At 38.8% G+C, this 21,996-nt stretch overlaps 1 protein-coding gene across 1 annotated transcript in view; it reads right to left on the bottom strand.

Annotated features, from left to right (window-relative positions):
• KNTC1 (kinetochore associated 1) overlaps positions 1–21,996 on the bottom strand; it is a gene marked incomplete at its 3' end in the record, with an annotated part of 66,734 nt that overhangs the window by 13,485 nt on the left and 31,253 nt on the right. The window contains 21 exon segments of the mRNA XM_079942622.1: positions 189–298; positions 418–628; positions 1,653–1,726; positions 2,725–2,941; positions 3,077–3,135; positions 3,222–3,393; positions 4,435–4,524; positions 6,289–6,496; positions 8,766–8,875; positions 9,690–9,806; positions 10,436–10,564; positions 10,982–11,086; positions 12,501–12,664; positions 13,170–13,226; positions 13,701–13,839; positions 14,406–14,503; positions 14,949–15,121; positions 16,317–16,597; positions 19,200–19,267; positions 19,882–19,954; positions 21,821–21,940. Of these exon segments, the coding sequence (XP_079798748.1) occupies positions 189–298; positions 418–628; positions 1,653–1,726; positions 2,725–2,941; positions 3,077–3,135; positions 3,222–3,393; positions 4,435–4,524; positions 6,289–6,496; positions 8,766–8,875; positions 9,690–9,806; positions 10,436–10,564; positions 10,982–11,086; positions 12,501–12,664; positions 13,170–13,226; positions 13,701–13,839; positions 14,406–14,503; positions 14,949–15,121; positions 16,317–16,597; positions 19,200–19,267; positions 19,882–19,954; positions 21,821–21,940 (2,775 nt within the window).

Here is a 21,996-nt window from a genome sequence, read left to right as displayed (position 1 = left end):
GAAAAGAAAATGTAAACAACCCCACTGAAACTCATCGGACAACAGAAGGCATTAAAATGCTCGAATGCTCCTTCTAACATTCCGTGCTCCTAATTAGAAGTCGTATCATTGCAAGACAAATAATTAGCCTTTGAGAAGAAGCCATCAGCTCATACTCAACAACAGACATGCTCAGAACAAGCACTTACTTCACCAGGTTTCGCAGACGGGCACAGCCATTTTTCCAACAACATGTCCCAGACTTTCTCCAAATTAATTTCATTGACTTCAGCTATTTCTTTGGCAGCCGCGTGAATATCTAAGATATTAAAGGCAAAGAATTAAAGAAAGAAAACCTCAGGTTTTCAATGCAAGATACCTGGGAATCAAAAGGATAGGTCTCCTTGGACAAAAAGATAAAAAGGGTTTTGCCCTCACCAGGATAATCTTTGCCAGATGAATTCTGAATTCTTTGATTTATGCTGGGATGTTCGTACAGACTGACAATGAGATGTGCTGGTTTTCCGATCATTCTTAAATACTCTGCAGTGTTCAGCTTGTGGGCTATGAGCACAGCTTCCGTGCCTGATCGCCGGTACTGAATATGAAGCTTCTTCAACAGAGCTTCAGCTTTTTCACGTGTTTCATCCTTTTAAAAGAATTCCAAGCAAAAAGAAACTCTTGTTTTCTAAATCGCAAGTGAGCCTAAGAATCCAGCTTTATCAGTCAAGGTCCCTCTCTGCCTTAGTTACACCTTTAAGTGTCTACACCAAGCCTCATCTTCTTTTTCCAGTTTAGGCATCCAACCCTTGAAAACACCTATCACCGGGGCAGGATGAGAAGGGATGCTAGGGGAACACAATTTAAATTAAAAAGAGGGCTTCCCTGGTGGCGCAGTGGTTCAGAGTTCGCCTGCCTATGCAGGGGATGTGGGTTCGTGCCCCGGTCCGGGAAGATCCCACATGCCACGGAGCGGCTGGGCCCGTGAGCCATGGCCGCTGAGCCTGTGCTCCGCAACGGGAGAGGCCACAATAGTGAGAGGCCCGCGTACTGCAAAAAAAAAAAAAAAAAGAAAGAAAGCAGAGCCTGTACCCCAATGTTCATAGCTGCACTACTTACAGTAGCCAAGATATGGAAGCAACTTAAGTGTCCATCGACAGATGAATGGAAAAAGAAGATACAGTATATACATATATATAAAGGAATATTACTGTCATGAGAAAGAATGAAATTTTGCCATTTGCAACAACATGGATAGACCTGTAGGGTATGTATTATGCTTAGTGAAATAAGTCAGACAGAGAAAGACAAACACTGTATGTTACCACTTACATGTGGAATCTAAAAAATAAAACAAACAGATGCATATAACAAAACAGACTCACAGAGAAGAAACTAGTGGTTACCAGTGGGGAGAGGGAAGGCGAGAGGGGCAATATAGGGGTAGGGGAATAAGTACAAACTACTATGTATAAAATAAACAAGCTGCAAGGATATATTTTACAGCACATGGAGTATAGCCAATATTTTATAATAACTATAAATGAAGTATAACCTATAAATATTTTGAATCACTATGTTGTACACCTGAAACTAATATAATATTGTAAATCAGCTACCCTTTCATTTAAAAAAAAAAAAGAGGAGCCTTCAATCTTACAGTTCAGACACACCTGAGATGGGATATTCTGAAGCCACCTCTCAGCTAAATACAGGCAGAATTTCAAACTGGACATCTTGAAGGAACCTAGAGAGATAAAAGATTTATAAGCAAATCATCGTCCTTTCAAGACAATGTATTTCAGTCAAATTAGCCAGTTTTTTAAAACAATGACAGGAAGCATACTCATAGTAAAAAAACAATTTAAACAGGCCAGAGGATACAAAGTAGGAAGTGCAAGTCCACAGAGGCCTTCAGTTTCTATTCCTATCCCCTAGATCCTTACATTCCTCCGGAAGTTTTCTGTGTATGTTTGTGTATGCACGCACACGTGCTCAAGCACGTTAAAATGGGATAAGACCATACATGTAGTACAGTTTGCTGTTCTCACTTAATATATATCTTGGATATATTTCCAAATCAACTACATAGAATTCCATTCTATGAATACACTATTTTTTTAACCAGTTCCTGACAAATGAGCATTTAAAAAAATCAGTTATTTTCTTTTGTTTTCTTTTTTTTTTGCGATACGCGGGCCTCTCACTGTTGTGGCCTCTCCTGTTGTGGAGCACAGGTTCCGGATGCGCAGGCTCAGCGGCCATGGCTCTCGGGGGCAGCCGCTCTGCGGCATGTGGGATCTTCCCGGACCGGGGCACGAACCCGTGTCCCCTGCATCGGCAGGCGGACTCTCAACCACTGTGCCACCAGGGAAGCCCAGTTATTTTCAACTTTTGTTACAACCAAAAACATAGCAATAAGTGCCTGTGTTTGTGTATTTTTTTGATCATGCAACAATGTCTAAGGATTCATTACTGAAAGTATGTATGATTGGATATGAGGAAGTATTAATCTATATTCAAGCTGAGCAATGCCTATGTCTCTGCGCCCTGGGCAAGCAGCATGGTGTCTTGCTTGGTTCCTCTTTAATGTACAGCAGTGCCGCAAGTGAGGAGAGGGGGCACATACATTTCTAAGCTATCCTACTGTTTCTCCTTAAAGATGAGAAAGGAGTACATTTTTTTACAAGTTCCAAAAACAACACAGCCGACCATTTTAAGCCCAATTAAAGGAAAAATCCATACCTTCTGGGACATCCTGGGCTAGACTGATGGCAATGGCTACAGCCCACTCCGGGTTAACGATAGATAACAAGTAGGATTCGATGGTTTGAGTGATCTTAGTTATCTCCTTGTTAATCAGTGTCGAGGATTTAGCTTGTGTTAACTGCAGGAGCTTAGGCTTCAGTTTTTTTTCAAAAACGTGTTTGGCCGTAGACACGTACAGAGTGTCCAAAGAGAACTTCAAAGACAGGAAAAATTAAGGCTGACTTACGTGCTCACCTTTAAATGCTGAAAACAGCATAAAATCTTTCTACACAGGGTCTGAATGAATTACAGAATAAAGATAAGACTTTTATGAGTTTTAACCCATTACCTTCATTAACTTAGAAATTAAGAGCAATGTTGGGAAGGATTCTTCACTGAGTTCCGTAGCTAGAAAGGAAACAAAGATAGTATGATTTACCTAAGAAAAGGGTTTTGGCTATTCGGTACAATTCATAAGAAGTTAATGAACATACAGAGAATTTTCCAGAAGCTCTGTGCTGTGCCGAAGAATATTAGGTGAAAAGGCAGTCTAGTTTGGGCAGCTGATGGCAAAGTTATTACGTGCTCCAACATATACTGATATTCTAGGTCCACTGGAGGAGAAATTCTTCTGTATGACTTCAAATGTTTCAGAAGACTCAATGCCTACATTAAATTAAAAAAGTATTTTCCTGTGAGGTTAAACCCATCATTAAGTGTTTTAAAATCATCTAATTCTATACTATCATAGGGTTCCATTCCTGGGACAGTCTCATATTCATAAAGATGATCAAAACCTTTCGTAGTTTTACCTTCAAAACTATTATGCTATTCTTCTAAACCATAACTTTTGTGATCATTAAAGAAATTATACTAGGAGAAACCGGCGGAACCCTGTTGTTGGTGGGATGTTTTATAAACCAGAGTTTGGAAGTTCTCTACTCTCTTCAAATAGTTTTAGATATACCTCAAAAATACTTGATTTCACTTTAAATACATAGGCAGTAGATCTAAAATTAATCCTCTATATTCTCTCTTAAGTTTACATCTTATATTCTGGGGGCTTGTACAACTTTTTTTTTTTTGGCCGTGCCACACGACTTGCATGTGGGCAATCTTAATTCCCTGATCAGGGATTGAACCCAGGCCCTCGGCAATGAAATAGACACATCCTAACCACTGGACCGCCAGGGAAGTCCCTGGGGCTTACATAACTTTTTGAATCAACCCATTTTCTTTTAATTTTTAAAATCCAATTTAAAAATATATGTAAGCTCCTATGACCATATTTGTAAAACACTAGGAAGTTACTGAGTATTAAAATAGAATTTAGTCCAGGACCTACCTACTAATATAGAAAGCTAAATTTGACTCCGGGTCTTACATGCTTTGATTTTTTTTTTTTTTTTTTTTTGCCAGATGACAAATATTTTTGCCTTAATTCTTCTAAATCAGTCTTTTCGTGACTTTGTACTCTTGGCCAGATTTAAATTGCCTCAGTAGGGCAAAAACTGGATTAAGATAAAACATGGAGAGCACAAAAACTCTTTCTACTTCTGTATCCCTTTTAAAGAAAAGGAAATAGAGTAAAAACTACAGTTTAAAGGGAGCTCAGAGGACAGTCCAGAAAGACACTAGATAACAGTAATTTTTTTAAATGGTCCAAATAAAAACATAATTTTAAAATCTATAATATATTTGTTATACCTGATTAATATTAATGTTGGTTATCTTTTCATCAGCTCTTTCTATGACTTTCAGGACGACTTCAATCATCTCATAGTCATAGGGATCCAACTGTATAAAAACAAAAATATGTCAAAACTGGAGAAGACGTTGCCAGGCTCGTTGATGGTTTTATGCAGTTATGTTCATCAGCAGAGATTACAAATATAACAGCTCAGTGCACTACAATATTAAGTTAGATTATTCTTTAAAAAATGAACATTTTCTCATCTCTAAAATTAACTATTAGAATAAACATACATCTTTAGAATGTCTCAAAAGCTGTTTTTTAAGAAACCTGTATGAGGCAATGTCATTTCAATACAGAGAAATGTTCTTAAGGTACTAAAAACCTAGAAAGATAAACATATTAAAATTTTATAAGACTTAAAAAAAATTTATTTATCTATTTATTTTTGGCTGTGTTGGGTCTTCATTGCTGTGCACGGGCTTTCTCTAGTTGTGGTGAGCAGGGGCTACTCTTTGTTGCGGTGCGGGGGCTTCTCATCGTGGTGGTTTCGCTTGTTGCAGAGCATGGGCTCTGGGCGTGCAGGCTTCAGTAGTTGTGGCACGTGGGCTCAGAAGTTGTGGCTCGTGGGCTCTAGAGCACAGACTCAGTAGTTGTGGTGCACAGGCTTAGCTGCTCTGCGGCATGTGGGATCTTCCCAGACCAGGGCTCGAACCTGTGTCTCCAGCATTGGCAGGCAGATTCTTAACCACTGCGCCACCAGGGAAGTCCGAATAATTTTATAAGGTTTTTAAATTAAAATTCTTTCTTCCATTTATGATGGGAAAATTAGAACAGGAGAAATTTGACCTTTTCTTGGAAATGACATAACTAAAAGTGTGGGCCTCCAAGCAAAACCTTTTCAAAGGATTTCATTCCAGCTATAACCATATATTAAGATACAAGAAATAGCTGGGTGGCATCTATATATGTTTATAAAAAGAAAGGAAATATTCTCTTTGTTCTGTTTCTGCCCACATACCATTACTTTAAAAAAAAAATTTTAAATGCCAACTAAATTCACGTGAATAATAACATCGAACAAAGTGGGAAGATGATCTCTTTAGTACCTAGAAATTTTGAGCAAGTCTATTATAATTTTTGGCTGAATTACAAGCAAAACATAAAACTGAAGTATTATAATTTTAGTCTTATAAGTTTATTTCCCCTTCTATCCACCTTCACTCCCCCATCAAACTACCCCTTGACCTAAAAGTTCCAATTCTCAGAAGATCTCCTAAAAAATAATCAAAGAGGGCAAATGTGTGTATGAAGATATTCATTTTAACAACTTATAATAATGAAATTTACAAAAAATTTAAATGTCCTTTCATAAAGGCCTGGTTAAATACAGGATGTTTCATCCACATAGTGGAATAATAAATACGTATCTGTCAAAAATGAGAGAGACGTCTATGCATTGACATGTAACGACAATATGTTAAATGAAAAAAGAGAGTGACGGGATAGTATATTTAGTCTAAGATATTTACGAAATTATTAACATTTTAATCTGTGGGAGTGGGGTTGTAGGGAAATTTCACTTTTTGATTTATACCTTTCTCTCTAGTTTGATCTTTTTCAAAGAATGTGTGCTATTTTTAAAAATCTGGGGAAAAGGGCTATTTTTATTTTGGAGGAAAAAAAGACAGGAAACGTGCTGTATTAAAGTATAATAAAAATACAGAAATCTAAAATTTTTTGAAAATTAATAGTTTACAAAAAATATAGGACTTACATTTTCAATTTGTTACTATAGATATCTGATTAATTAAGGGTAGGAGGGATGCTTGAAATGACCCAATGCATTCATTTCACCATTCATCTACCTTATGCAGTATTCCACTAAGACTGATGACCAAATCTTTTGTGCTTGTCAGTAAAGGAACCATTTCGATGGCTTTGGCCAGGAGTTTGGAACGCTGCTCCTTTGTGGATTCCGTGCTTGTGTCTCCCTGGCTCTGGCTGGCATTAGTGTTGTGGAGGAGTGTTTCAATGAACAGCTGAAGAGCTGCATCTGAGTCCAACTGAAATGTGCTGAAATAAATATTCAATTACACATGAATGTCCCAAAATGCATGCATTTCTACAGTTTCTCACAGAAAACTTAGGTATGAGCTCCCACCACTGAAATCTAACCCTTCCATTGTCAAGTGTCATAACCAGACCATCTATTTGTTTTCAAAGTTAATTCTTGCTTTTAAAAATATCAGATATTCTTGGTGGGCATATAAACTGGCAGAATCTTGGAGGGAAATTTGTAATAAAGTTGAAAATATATATTTATGTCCTTTAATAGAGAAATTCCACTTTCATACACTTCACAAAAGTAGCAAAGATACACATATAGGATGTCCTGTAACAACTGCTTGTAATATTTAAAAATTGGAAACAAATACTCATCAATAGGAGGCTGGTTAAATAACTTATCCAAAGGAATACCATAGGATTCAACGGATATGAGGAAGAGCTATATGTCCTAATCTGAGAAGACATTATTTTGTTAAGTGAAGGATACATGCTATAAGATAATGTACAATTCTATTTTTCATAAACTTTTAAAAATGCATGTTAGTAAATGCATAAGGAAAAAAAAAAGAACAATATAGGCCAAACTCTTAACAGTGATTATCCCTGATGGATGGAATTATGTGGGACTTTGATTTTAATATGTTCCATCTGAATTGGAAAAAGTAGTACATTTAAAAATTAAGAATCAGGTTAGTATAGACAAATCGACAACTGAAATGCCTTCTAAGCCCTATTAATAAGATAGGGATAGTTTAATCTGTTATACAGAATAACTGAAATCTCAAGAAGAGCTTTACATACAATAATTTTAAAGTCATTCCCTGAAATTGTAAAGGTCACCTAAATTTATTCAGTGGGACTGCCTGAGGCAAGACGGTCACTATCACACAAGTAAAAATCAGCAATGCCATATGTAAGCACAACGATTGTGAAATGAGCCTGACATAATTAGAGCTATTTCAATTTCAGAAAAGGGGTCACGCCATAAAACAACAGACAAAAATCTACCAGGAGTTCAAATTAATAAAGAAGACGGAGTGTGTGTACCTCATTCTGGATTTGTAGCACTCCAAACTGAAGAATGGCATAGTTTTGTTATATCAGAGTGCAGGTAGGTCACAGCTAGTTAGAGCTATGAGCAGCCTATGGTCCCTGACTTGCAGGTTCAGGATGGTGACAGCCAGGGACATTACTCCCCACCATCCACAAGGACAAAGAACTAGATCCCTGTCTGGTGAGGAAATGCACTAAGCAGCCTCATTATCGAGAACTGAGATTCCACCCATCTGTCACAAACTGGATAAGGATTACAGCACCCTTGGTATTTTAGGAGCAGTACTTATTATCTGACCTTGAGCAGGGCACCTAATATGGGTTTGTTTTCTCATACATAAATTGGTTATAATATACAATAAAAAGTAAACGTGATGATGTGTGGGAAACCACTTGAAACTAATAATGGGCCAGCAAATTTAATATCTAAATTTATCAGACAAAAACAACTGAGATATAAATTATAAATCATTTGATCCTCCTCATCACAGTAAGCTGTATCTATAAATAACATTTGGTCTCAGTTTTTTAAAGTTATTAAAAAAAAATTCTCCCTAAATCATACTTTTCACCAATTTTTAATTTAAGATCAACTTGCCCCTAACTTGATCTGATTTAGAAGTTTACTTGCTCAGAATATTCCCAAAGTTCCCTTATCATGTGAATCGTCTGGAGCTTCTACTAAGACCAGTTTCCTGGGCCTCAGCCCAGACCTGCCGAGTCAAAACCAATATAGAGGGACCCAGGAATCTGTATTTTTAATCAAGTGCCCCACGTGATGCTTATCATGAGGCAAGTTGAGGAAACACCAAAGAGTGAATTAAAAAGGTGATATCGGGCTTCCCTGGTGGAGCAGTGGTTGAGAGTCCGCCTGCCAATGCAGGGGACACGGGTTCGTGCCCCGGTCCGGGAGGATCCCACATGCCGCGGAGCGGCTGGGCCCGTGAGCCAGGACCGCTGAGCTTGCGTGTCTGGAGCCTGTGCTCCGCAACGGGAGAGGCCACAACAGTGAGAGGCCCACGTACCGCCAAAAAAAAAAAAAAAGGTGATATCATAAGAGAATTTAATCTGGTTTGGACTTATTCAGATTGAGGTTGAGCAAAAGAAAACATCAGAGGTCATGGGCCACATGTAATAATCACTGTTATCACTGTGTTCTCACATTAGCATTACCGGTTTGTTAAGCTAACAGCAAAAATACCAATGAAATTTAAAGAATTACCTGCAATATTCCAGAATGAGGCTTGTATCCATATCTATATTCTCCACAAGAGCTTTAATGAGGTCTTTCTTGGTGAGAAAATGTTGCCTAAAAACTGGCTGGAAAGAAATCTAGAAATAAAAAGAGCAAAACAAAAACCCTGCTGAACTGAAATGTATCAGACTAAGGGCACTGTTGTGACCTGCCCTTTTACTATCCATTTTTTTAGAGAAGCATTTTTCTATAGCTTCTTCAACTTTTATTTTTATCATACTACCCAACTTGACCATCACTCTGAAATTTCAGGTATATTTGGCTAGACGTCCAAAATCTCTCTTAGTCACACTAACCCCTGGCTCTTCAGTAAAGTTTGGTAGTTAGCAACAAACAGTCCCATTACTGCATAGGAACGAGGCGTCAAAACATATACCATTTCTACAATGGTTACATTCCTGATATGTCAACTATTTGCAAATAAAATAAAATGTTTTACATTCATAGTAAAGAAAACAGGATTTTGTTGGTTTGTTTTTGCAAAGTGAAAAATAAGGGCCACTTACTTCTCCCTGGTAGGAGTTGCTGAAGCTTAGTACAATGTATATACATTTTAATATTATCTTTAAACAAATAGCACACAAAAAAGTATGAGGCTAAAGGGTAGGCCTGGAATACCTTAAATGTTAATTAGTACTAGATACATTCCTATAATGAGAAGGCTAAGCAGATGAAATGTCAAGCCTCTTCTAATTTCTTTAAAAAATAGCAAAAAGAAAATGAGGCAAAAGGTCCTTATTTCTTTGAAAGCACCAATGCGTGTAATAACTAACTAAAACTTATAAGTCAGTTTATATATAGCCTCTCCAAAAGTAAAGGATAATGAGTTCTTTGTTTTAAATTTTCCAACTGGAAATAGATGAAACTTCATGGCACTTGAAGAATACTCACACCAAGTTTACTAAGACGAATGCCCCACCGGGAATCAGTACTGAGTTCACAGAACTTAAGCTCCATTTCTATTTCCTGATAGAGACTGGCCAGCTGAGAGCCCACCAGAGATATTGCCTAAAAAATTAAAATAGAATTAAAATTGAATTGCAAATAGAAAATGTTCTAATACCCTTTATACGAAACCCAACAATAAAAACCATAATCTTTCTTTATGATAACAGCTGGAATGTTACATGTTGCTTCATACACCGTCATTACTTGTATTAATATAATACTTAGGTAACTCGGCTTTCAGTGTGATGCCATAAATTTAGTCTGGATTTCTTTCATAAGAAAAGGTCAAATTTGAGCTATCCTGCACGTAAAATGCCCACAAAGGGCAAATTTTGAAACAAACAATATCAAAGACAAGTTTTGCATCCGTTAAACTTGTCCCACAAAGAAGAACTGGCTCATGGGTCTAAGATTTCCAGTACACTAGAGTAAGCATAAGCAGTGAGGTTCTCCGGCTGAATACAGATTTAAGAAATAAAAAATGTAGTCCTCTGGGTTGAGCAATGCTTAGGACCTGCATATACATTCCCTGGTGTGTTGCCAGTTAAGGAAAAGCTGGTAGAAACCATGTGTGTTAGCTTGACGTTTCTTTTGCTAAATCTTTAAGATCTGGTGGCAAAGCCAATTTTACTTCTTCCCCTAAATCTTCAATATTTCAAGAACTGAAGGTGTGCTTCCTTAGGTCATACCAATATTTTGTCGTAATTCTGCCATGCTTTATCTATGAGCTTCCATATATTTTCAAAGACTTCTTTTTGTGGTAAGAGAGTGCAGTACCCCAATGCCAAGTTGAGGTCCACCAGGCGACAATTAAATACCTGTGGGAAGAAAGCATCCAGAGAAGCAAATTCCTCACAGTCAAAACAGAATTCAGTCTCTAAAGGCTGATTTGTCACTAAATTTAGTTTTAGGTCCTATGAAAGAACAAGCATGTCATGAAAAGTTATTTATAGTAAAATAGTTCCAACTTGTTTGCTTAGTTTTAATGTCTTTTATCACTATTATAAATTTAAGGAAAGAAACTCTAACAAGTTCTATATGACACAGAACCCTTACCTTCTCTGTATTACTTCTTTTCAAGTCCCCAACATCCCCTCCCCCTCCTCACTTTTATCCTTACTGAAAAATCAGAAGCAGGAGAGAGGGAGAGAGAGAGAGAGAGAGAGAGAGAGAGAGAGAGAGAGAGAGAGAGGGAGAGAGAGAGAGAGAAGGGCTTACCACAAACTAATACTCACTTTGTACAAAAGTGTTGCGGCGTTTCCCCTGATAAACATAATGGCTTTCTCTTTCAATTCCATAACAACATGCTTGGATTTAACTAATGTGGCCTCTCCACACAACTTTTAGAAAAGAACAAAAGAATTCTCAGGTCCACGTCTGTGCATAGTTTTGAAAACTTTTCTTAAATATTAAGGAACTTTGAAAATTCATCATTATATGCAAAAAGTATTGTCATTTAATCTATAATGACAGAAAGCTGGGGCTTGCAGGGGAATTGACTGGGAAAGGGCAAAAAGGAACCTTATAAAATACCCTGTACCTTGATTATGGTGTTGGTGACAAGGTGAATACATTGGTTGATATACTTAAAATACGTGCATTTTAATTTTGAAAGCTATACTTCAATAAAGCTGATTTTTAAAAATATTGGCATTTAGTAAATATGAATAGAGTAGTAGTAATGAATACAAGACCAGCTTCATCAGCAAGTTATCAACAGATAGTTTGTCTTCTAGAATCTTTTTAATGACGCCGTCAGGTAATAATTATAATTTGGGCCACAGTAAAACAAATAGCAGATCGATAGCAGATTGAACCAATGTGGTCACTGGGTTTGGAGTAAGAGGATTTAACACTGCAACCAAAAGCCTCAGATTATTTACTTTACCTCCCTGAATCTGAGTTTCTTCCTTTGCAAAGTGGAGTCTCTCAGGTTTGTCCTAAAGATTAGGTATGAAAATGTGTGCAAGGGCTTCCCTGGTGGCACAGTGGTTAAGAATCCGCCTGCCAATGCAGGGGACACAGGTTCGAGCCCTGGTCCGGAAAGATCCCACATGCCACGGAGCAACTAAGCCCGTGCACCACAACTACTGAGCCTGCACTCTAGAGCTCGCGTGCCACAACTACTGAGCCCGCGTGCCACAACTACTGAAGACCGCACACCCAGAGCCTATGTTCCACAACAAGAGAAGCCACCACAATGAGAAGCCCACGCACCGCAACAAAGAGTAGCCCCCCGTCACCGCAACCAGAGAAAGCCCACACACAGCAACGAAGACCCAACGCAGCCAAAAATAAAGAAATACAATACAATAAAATAAAATAAAAAAATAATTTTTTTAAAAAAAGAAAATGTGTGCAAGCACCTTGAACTATACCTGACTTTGTAGATGTTCAACAGACGTTTCCTAAATCTGACAAATTACCAATTTCCTTACAACAAAGCCAAATAGGAAAATGTGGGTTCCAAATTCCTTTGTTTGGCAGTGCTTTTTTTTTTTTGCGGTACGCGGGCCTCTCACTGCTGTGGCCTCTTCCATTGCGGAGCACAGGCTCCGGACGCGCAGGCTCAGCGGCCATGGCTCACGGGCCCAGCCGCTCCGCGGCATGTGGGATCCTCCTGGACCGGGGCACGAACCCGTGTCCCCTGCATCGGCAGGCGGACTCTCAACCACTGCGCCACCAGGGAAGCCCTGGCAGTGCTTTTGTATCTGTATTTGCGCAAAGTGAAAGTAGTTGTTCTCGAAACTGTACCTTGTCACTCAAACTGGCATTCATGAAGTTTGACACAGAGTGCTGAAGACAGGTACCAAATGAACCAACTACAAATTTTAGGGCCAGCTCCCATTGGCTAGATTCCTGAAGGTTCTGAAGCAAGGCAGAGATGGAATTGATAATAGGTAACATAAGGCTGTCTCCTGTGAAATGATAAAAGTATTTTACTCGAGTACAAGTATTTTAATATTTAGATTTTTTTTAAACAAAGAAATACCATATTTGGAAATTGTTTTCAGGGACGGTCTACTTCTTCAATGCAGGTAATGGTCATAGAATTTATTCTCAAAGTTAGTAAATAAAAGAGTTAACATGAGGCTTGATCTAAACCAGAAAATAGCTAGGTACATGGATACTGAGGTACTTTGATTGTAACTTGCCTATTTTGAGATGCTTAAATCATTAGCTGAAGAAAACCATTTCTCTACTTGGAAGACCAAATTTATGAACAGATTCATAAAAGTTAACACTATAAGCCAAATGACCCATTTTCCTGACAGTTTGGAAGAGTAACAATGTAACAGTAATAATTAAGAAACTATATTAAGGACATTACATCAGATTCATATTCAGGATTTCAAGAAATTTCTATGTTGGCCTATTTACAAAATTGTAATTCAATGGTTATACGTTTCTGATGTCAAATACCTTCACTGATGGAGCAGTATGGTAAACTTGTAGAATCGAAGGGATATCTCTTGCTTTCTACAAAAGAGAATAAATTCAATAACAATAAGTAAAATAACTCTCTTTTAGAGCACATAGTCCCAGAGATACTTTAATATTGTGCTCGTATCAAATAATGTTCTAAAGCAACCTGTTACTTAAAAAAAAACAAAACCTTTACAGGTCTGGATGTATAGATAAGTGTACATCCAGACCAAGACGCAAAACACTACTAGCATCCAGAAACCGGCCCCTTGCCCGCTTCCAGTCTACACCCCAAGGGTAAACACTACCTTGATTTCCAATAGCATGGCCTCCTTATAGCCCGTCCTTGTACTTTACATAAATGAAATCATACAATACACATTCTTTTGTTCCTCACTTCATTTGTTCAGCATTATGCCTACAAGATTCATCCACGTTACTATGTGTAGTTTCAGTTCCAAACCTCTACCATTTAAACTTGCATGAAGCAGAAGTACACAGAAAAAAGATGACACAAATGAGATTTACCAGACAGAGGCACAAGTGATGAAATCAATTCATAGATGACAGGGAGCACCATCTGGGACTCGAGAACTATCCCATCTTCACTGAAGAAGTCACAGTAAGACCACTCCTCATATGGATCTTTATGAGTTCCAAAGGAAGTCTAAATATCAAGTCATACAGAAAAGACACAGATAAGGACACTCCAGGACACAGATTCCTTCTTCACCAAGCAGAATCCAGAATCAGATCTATCAGAGCCAAACACAATGTTGATGGTCAAATACAACCATGTAGTCTGTTTCTTCTGGTCTATGGCTTAAAATAATGCTGCTTTAAGTTAAATTGTTACTCAGGGAACTCCCCGGTGGTCCACTGGTTAGGATTTGGCACTTTCACTGCGGGGGCCAGGTTTGATCCCTGGCAGGGGAAGATCCTGCAAGCCACATGGCCAAAAAACAAAAAAAAACACCAAACTGTTACTCTGGACAATGTCCAGAGATGCCTTGTTTGAGGCCCAATGTTTCAAAAGATAGTGCAAATTAAAGCCAATAAATATTACTAGAAAAGAGAAGTGGTCTCATGCCCTTAAGTAGTTCTCTGGTCTAGAGTAAGAAAATATGAGAGGTACATTCAGTATTTTTATAAACTATGCAAGTGATTTAAAAGTGGTGTGTAATGGATTGGGTAGGGGTTCTGTTTAAGGAAAAGAAATTCAAAGCAATTTACTTTCATGAGAATTCCGCAGTCATCCATTTGGCACTGTCTGGAAAGCTCTACTGCCATTAAAGTGTATTTACAGAGTTCTAAGGCATCTAGCAAAAAATCTGAAAGAAAATGGAGAAAAAAATCATTAAACTAGTATTTCATGTGTTTAGAACAACATAAACAACCTTTAAATAATTACCATTCAAAATTCTAAGGTAGGCCACAAAGCAGAGAGAAAGGTTTCCACATAGCTTTGACTACCCTAAATAATACAGGTCAACATTCTTTTTAAGCTTGACTTGAAAGTAAGATCAGATATGGGGAGGCAAGGAATTTCACAACCTTCTGAAAGCGAATATTGTCAATAGTCAGAAATGACATTGTTAATTTTGGAAATACTTTAAAATAGTAACCCCCATAGAGATTCAATTATAAGTGTCCCCTTTGTGAAAGAGGGATAATGATCGCTTCTCTACCTCAGTGTCCAACTGTAAGGAGACAGCATTAGACAAGTACGAAATGAAGCAGAGAATATAAAACCACGTAGATTATAAATCTTGTCACCTGGACTGCAGATGGTGGCAGCCTGGCATGCTAGATCATGTATCTCAGAAGGAAGATTTAGTCCCTCAGGGATTGCCATTGGAAAGCCATTAGCCAACATCTGACAAAGCTTCTGACACGTCAGGAACAGCAATTTTCCAGTGTTGGTGTTGCAGTGATACTTAAACAAGTCTCTTTGGAAGAAAGGAAGTGTCAGAAGTTAGAGCACTCATATGGAAAGCAGATGGATTTGCCTTTCTTGGATTAATATATAACCACTGGAGCTTCCCTGGTGGCGCAGTAGTTGAGAGTCCACCTGTCGATGCAGGGGACACGGGTTCGTACCCTGGTTCGGGAAGATCCCACATGCCACGGAGTGGCTGGGCCGGTGAGCCATGGCCGCTGAGCCTGCACGTCCGGAGCCTGTGCTCCGCAACAGGAGAGGCCACAATTGTGAGAGGCCCGCGTACCGCAAAAAAAAAAAAAAAAAAAAAAATGTATATATATATAACCACTAACAGCATTTACAATGCCTTTAAATGTTTTCAGTGTGCTTCGTTTTTCAACTTGCTTGGGATACCACTAACTATTGCACTGCAAGGTGACCTAAACTCAATGGTTTGGTTACCTAACTACACCCGGTTAGTCACACCTCTTGTATGCCATCACTTTCTTTCTTTAAATAAATTTATTTATTTTATTTATTTATTTTTGGCTGTGTTGGGTCTTCGTTGCTGCGTGCGGGCTTTCTCTAGTTGCAGCGTGTGGGGGCTCCTCTTTGTTGCGGTGCACGAGCTTCTCATCACGGTGGCTTCTCTTGTTGTCAAGCACGGGCTCTAGGTGCGCAGGCTTCAGTAGTTGTGGCACGTGGGCTCTAGAGCACAGGCTCAGTAGTCGTGGCGCACGGGCTTAGTCACTCCATGGCATGTGGGATCCTCCCAGACCAGGGCTTGAACCTGTGTCCCCTACGTTGGCAGGCAGATTCTTAACCACAAGTCCCTACACCACCACTTTCTGACCCAGGCATCCAAAACAGGCTCTCAGGGAGAGAAACCAAGAATCACGTCTGTGGAAGTGAAAGGGTCACCATCCCTATCCTCGTCACCGAAGAAGTAAATGAAGGGCTTCCCTGGTGGCACAGTGGTTGAGAGTCTGCTTGCCAATGCAGGGGACACGGGTTCGTGTCCCGGTCCGGGAAGATCCCACATGCCGCGGAGCGGCTGGGCCCGTGAGCCATGGCTGCTGAGCCTGCATGTCCGGAGCCTGTGCTCCGCAACAGGAGAGGCCACAGCAGTGAGAGGCCCACGTACAGCAAAAAAAAAAAAAAGAAGTAAATGAAACCAGGGTTCCTTTCTGATGAGCTGCGTGATTTGGGGACCCGGAACTCACCTGCATTTTCTCAGTGCCCCTTCCACGTTCCAGTCGTTCAAGGCCCTCAAGATCATCTTGGCCTCCAGCTCTTGCCGGGACACCTGCAGGGCCAGCACCTGTCGGTGCAGCTTGGACTCGGCGCTCAGCCTGTCCTCCTCGGCAGCCGCAGGCTCTGCTGGCCTCCAGGGTTTGTGTTTAGCCTGTGAGACTTGCTGAGCTTTAATGTGCTGTTCCCGGAGCTCTGCTACCAGGGAACTACTGCTGTAATCTTCAAATGAAAGAAAGACCTCGAAGTTCTCCTGTAGCAAGGCAAGCAAGACAAAGCTCCACGTCTGTCCAGATCATCTGCGGTTGAAAACCATTGGAGTGTCTCGAAACTCTATTTTACCTCTCTCTCTCTCCCTTGTAAATCAAGAATTTAAGACTCTATATTTCAAAAGTAACTTATTATATAAAGGTTGGAAAAGGGGAAAATATCACTTAACCCAGGGCTTTCTCAACTTTGGCACTGCTGACGTCTTTGGGTCTGGTAATTCTGTTGTGGTAATTCTGCCCTAATCCTAATCCTAACCCTAACCCTAACCCTAACCCTAACCCTGAACAGAAGGAGGGAGGGATTAAGTATTAGGTTTGTGCGATTCTACCCTGGTGGCTTGAAGAAGCTAGTTTTGCTCTTTTCTGTAATAACTTCTGGTTAGCTGCTAACACCAGACCCAGAATTAATTTTTCCAGCCCAATAAAAGGATCCTGCTGAAGCCCAGGGAAGGACACCAAGAGGTAGTGGGAGTGAGTGAGACCTTCTTCTTTGACGCCACACTTCAGAAGGGCTTCTCAATCTGCCAGATGATTCTGTGCCGCAGGGGCTGCCTTTGCACAGGAGGATGTTTAGCAGCATCCCTGGCCTCTCCCACTAGACCTGGCACAAGGATTGTTCCATAAATGGTAGCACCATAACTAAACATGACTTTGCTTAGATCTAAACCATTGCTTTAAAGTACCTGTAATTTTCAAATTTAAGAAGACCGCGGAGAAGTTAACTTATGCTGACTCCTGGGTGCTTCACACAAAGACATCTATTGTTTAACACAGAAGATCGCAAACTTTTGGGTTGTAGCACCTCTTTACACTCTTAAAAATTATAGAGGACACCAAAAAACTTTTAAAGGAGATATCTATCAATATTTACCATATCAGAAATTAAACAGAAAAGTTTAAAATACAAGAGCATATAAAAGTGCACATACCATCAGCCTTTAGAGCAATGATATTACCACATCATGAAGCCTCTGAAAACCCAGTATACGCTCATGCGAGAATATGGATGGAAAGAACAATTTCTTATTTTTGCTATAAATAGAGTTTTAATCTCATGGACTCCCTGAAAGGGTCTCAAGAGACCCTTGGGAGTCCATGGGCCATACTGTGAGAAACAGCAGTACAATAAACTGTGATAAATTATTTCTTCTTTACACACTTTGAGATAATACAGTTGTGAGTTAAATCTGCCGGTGTGTTAATTTCAAGTTTTCACAAAGAGATCCTCACATCTACCCAATATCCTATTTGATGAAACTTATCAGTTAGCCCTTGACAGCCCTTCTATTTATAAAATCTTTTCACGTTAGGAAGGCCCTAGAGCCAAAATAAAATAATTAATTTCAAATTTCAAATCTGAAGACAATCAGTTCAAAGTTAACAGAAATTAATTTTCAAGAAAAAGTGAACTGCCTAGAATGAAACTATATAGAAAAAAAAATTAAGACATTATGAAGTAGACAGTAATCTTTTGGGCCAGTTTCTATAGACAATTTGCTGTCTTTTGCAATATTTTGAGACACTGTGGTGCCTCAGTTTCCTCATCTGTAAAGGAGAATTATAACAGTACCCTCCCTGGGGATCTACTGTGACAAATAACACATGCAAAGCCCCATGTCTAGTACATAGTAAGTACTGAGTAAATGACAGCTACTGTTAGCCATCATTCCAGGCCACCAGAGTTAAATAAATAATCTATAAAGATACCGTAAACCAAAATGGTTTTTTAAAAAGGCATAAACTAGAATACAATTAAAAAACAGAGAACAGTTCCTTAAAAAGTTAAACATAGAATTACCATATGACTCAGCAATTCCTCTCCTGGGTATATACCCAAAGGAATTGAAAGCAGGAAGTTAACGGATATTTGTACATCCATGTTCAATGCAGCATTATTCACAGTAGCCCCAAAGTGGAAACAACCCAAGTGTCCATCAAGAGATAAATAAACAAAAATGTGGTAGAGCCATACAGTGGAATATTATTCAGCCAGAGACAGGAAGGAAGTTCTATACATCCTACAACATGGATGAACATTATACTAAGTCAAAAAAGCTAGACACAAAAGGACAAATGTTTTTATGATTCCACTTTATATGAAATTTATGAAATAGGAAAATTCAGAGATAAAAAGTAGATTAGAGGTTACGAGTGGCTGCGGGGAGAGAGGAATGGGGAGTTATTGCTTAACAGGTGCAAAGTTTCTGCCTGAAGGAATGAAAAGTAGATACTGGTGATGGTGATGGTTGTACTGCACTGTGAATGGAGTCAATACCACTGAATTGTAAATAGAAAAATGGTTAAAATGGCAAATTTTACAATGTATGTACTTTACCACGATTTAAACAATCAATAATGTAATACACCCAAAACCATTGAATTATACACTTCAAATAGATTAAATGTATGGTATGTGAATTATATTACATTAAAGCTGCTTTAAAAAAGAGAGACAGAAAGAGGAAAAATCAGTATATCTGAAGTCTCTGAAGGCTAGTACAGAAGGTTTTAAGAAGGAGGAACTGATCTATGTCAAATGCACTGATGAGTCAAGTAATAATGTTCAACATGGCTTAACATCTTTACCTGTAAGCTAGCAACAGTTTTAAATTGTTTCAAGGTTTCTTCCCATTCATCCTTCTTCTGCAGATTGTCTGTAATTAAATTTTTAAAAGTTATAGCATACATCCAAATTCTGATATTATCAGAATTTTTAAAAGCTAAAATTTTAATTCGCTTTGTTTTTCCCAAGTCTTCAGTAGTTCTTTTCAGATTCTGATAGAAGACAATTTAAGTACAAAAGGAAATCTAATTATTCTTTCTGAAGGTAGAAAAGAGAAGTTTGTTGATTACAAAACAAATGGCAATTTTTTTGAAATAAATTCCAGATTTTTTTTTCCCCAAGAGAATTACTTTGTTAATTGTTTTAAATTCAAGGTTAAATGGGTTTTTTCCCAATCATAACCAAGTGGTAAGTGAGCAATGTGAGTAAAAAGTGCAAGGCACCAAAGAAATCTAGTCCAGCATTAAACAGTCACTGAAGCATATGCACAAATGATGAGCTGATCTTACATGCTTCTGCTCTTACACTACTAATCAAAAGAATAAGGCAAGAAAGCCTTTTCATGAAGTAAAGTGTGTGAGATCAAAAAAAACAATCAGAGGCAGGAAAACTGTGGGTCAGGATGGGAGATGTCACTGATGCCCTCTTCTGAAAAGGATCAGCTTTAGAACTAAACCAAGAGGAGCGAACAGAAATGGAAACTACCTTTCTGAATGTCACACAGTAATTTAAGAATGTCTACTGATGTCTTCGCTACAGACAGTCTCCAGGCCTTGTCCTAAAAAGAAAAATGCAAAATGAAGTCCCTTTCTTGTATTTGCCATTGTATATGTAGTGCATATATAGACAAATAAATAAAAAGCACAGAATCAGAATAAACAATAGATATGGCTTAAGAGTTGAGAGGTCTGTGTTACAGGGAGTTGGGCAGCCAAAGAATGGATCATAATTGAATAATATATAAGCTAAACATGAAAAATACCCATATGGACTCTTGGATATATGATTTAGAAATACTATAGAATATGCAAATCTCCCAAATCACCTTTCAGATACACTATAATTATCTTTTTTTTTTTTTTTTTTTTTTTTTTGTGGTACGCGGGCCTCTCACTGTTGTGGCCTCTCCCGTCATGGAGCACAGGCTCCGGACGGGCAGGCTCAGCGGCCATGGCTCACGGACCCAGCCGCTCCGCAGCATGTGGGATCTTCCCGGACCGGGGCACGAACCCGTGTCCCCTGCATCGGCAGGCGAACTCCCAACCACTGCGCCACCAGGGAAGCCCCAGATACACTATAATTAACAGGCATTTGGGTTTTTTTTTTTTTTTAACAGCTTTTACTTATTATTTGAGAAAAAATCTGGAAAGGATCTCTGGAAAAGTTAAAGAGAACTGAACTTGTTTACTTGTTTAGTATAGAAATCAGAAGTCTAAGAAAGAATCATCCTTAAGACTAAAAAAAAAAAAAAAAAAACAAACTTTTTTTTTTTTTTAAAGATAAGAAAAACCAAAGAGGGAAAAGTTTTAATTGAAAGACATGGTATGTGTAAAATGCTTAGCAAGGGCCGGGTCCGTACAAAGTACTCAAACATTTTGACTACGGGCTGCAGTTGAAGCTGGTGGTTGAGAACACAGACAGTTCGAAATGAGACTCTGCCACTTTCCAAATACCCTTGGGAAAGCCACTAATTTTAAAATTTTAGTTTCTAAACTCAATCAAAAGGAGCTAACAATAGGGTCTCCTTCACAGTTTTGTTCACAGTTTTATTGTGAGGAAGCAATGGACAATCTATGTGAAGTATTTAACCTAATGCCTAGTGGACAATAAGAGGATAATAAATTTTAGGTGTTAAAAAAAAAATCATTTCCCTAAAGGTAAAAAATGATTGAAGTGCACCACTGAGAGAGGCTGGGAGGTAAGTATCTTCAAAGGTTTAAAAAACTCAACTACCCTGGATAAACTAGGTTTTCGGTCCCTTATCTCTCTACCGTGAATTGGCTCTCTGGAAACCGTTTCTAAGTTTCAACGTTCTGTTCTCAGATTAGATTTACTTTGGTTCTGTGGCTGACATTACTCGAGAGTAATGACTATGTCCCATACAATGCAAAACACTGTTTATACTTCAAGGCATTACAGAAAATTCTTTATGTATAACAGATACTTCAGTTAATCCTTTTGATCTGCAGATCCTAGATTATTCAGTGTGGGCTCAAAGCCACTGCTCCAAAGCAGGTGTATTTGTTTGTTTTTCTATATGGTAAATTTTCTATATAGTAAATGGGAATTTTAATATTAGGCCATTCTATGGGCTTCCCTGGTGGCGCAGTGGTTGAGGGTCCGCCTGCAGATGCAGGGGACACGGGTTCGTGCGCGGTTTGGGAAGATCCCACATGCCGCGGAGCGGCTGGGCCCGTGAGCCATGGCTGCTGAGCCTGCGCGTCCGGAGCCTGTGCTCCGCAACGGGAGAGGCCACAACAGTGAGAGGCCCATGTACCGAAAAATAAAAAAAATAAAAAAAAATTAGGCCATTCTAGCAGTGAGAAGAGCAAATACTCATATTTGTAAGTCTGTCTTTTCTATCCTGTTGATAAATATCCATAAAAATTGGATTTATCTGCATTTCATTTAGTGAAAATCTCACCTCATTAGAATTATCTGGTTCTTCCTGTAATGCCAGCCGTGCCCATATGATTACTCTTCCTGCAGTTTTCTGAGCTTCAGCAGGAGGCAAAGACCTCAACAGAAGGATACAGTCTTCACCCTGTAAACAGAGTTTGAAAGGAAGAAAAAACAGCTGCTACCTGCAAAGGATGATTT

Source organism: Stenella coeruleoalba, assembly GCF_951394435.1.
Source record: "Stenella coeruleoalba genome assembly, chromosome: 14".
In the NCBI taxonomy this organism is placed as follows: Eukaryota; Metazoa; Chordata; class Mammalia; order Artiodactyla; family Delphinidae; genus Stenella; species Stenella coeruleoalba.
Note: the sequence above shows the minus strand (reverse complement) of the source record. Positions and strands in the feature narration are given on the sequence as shown.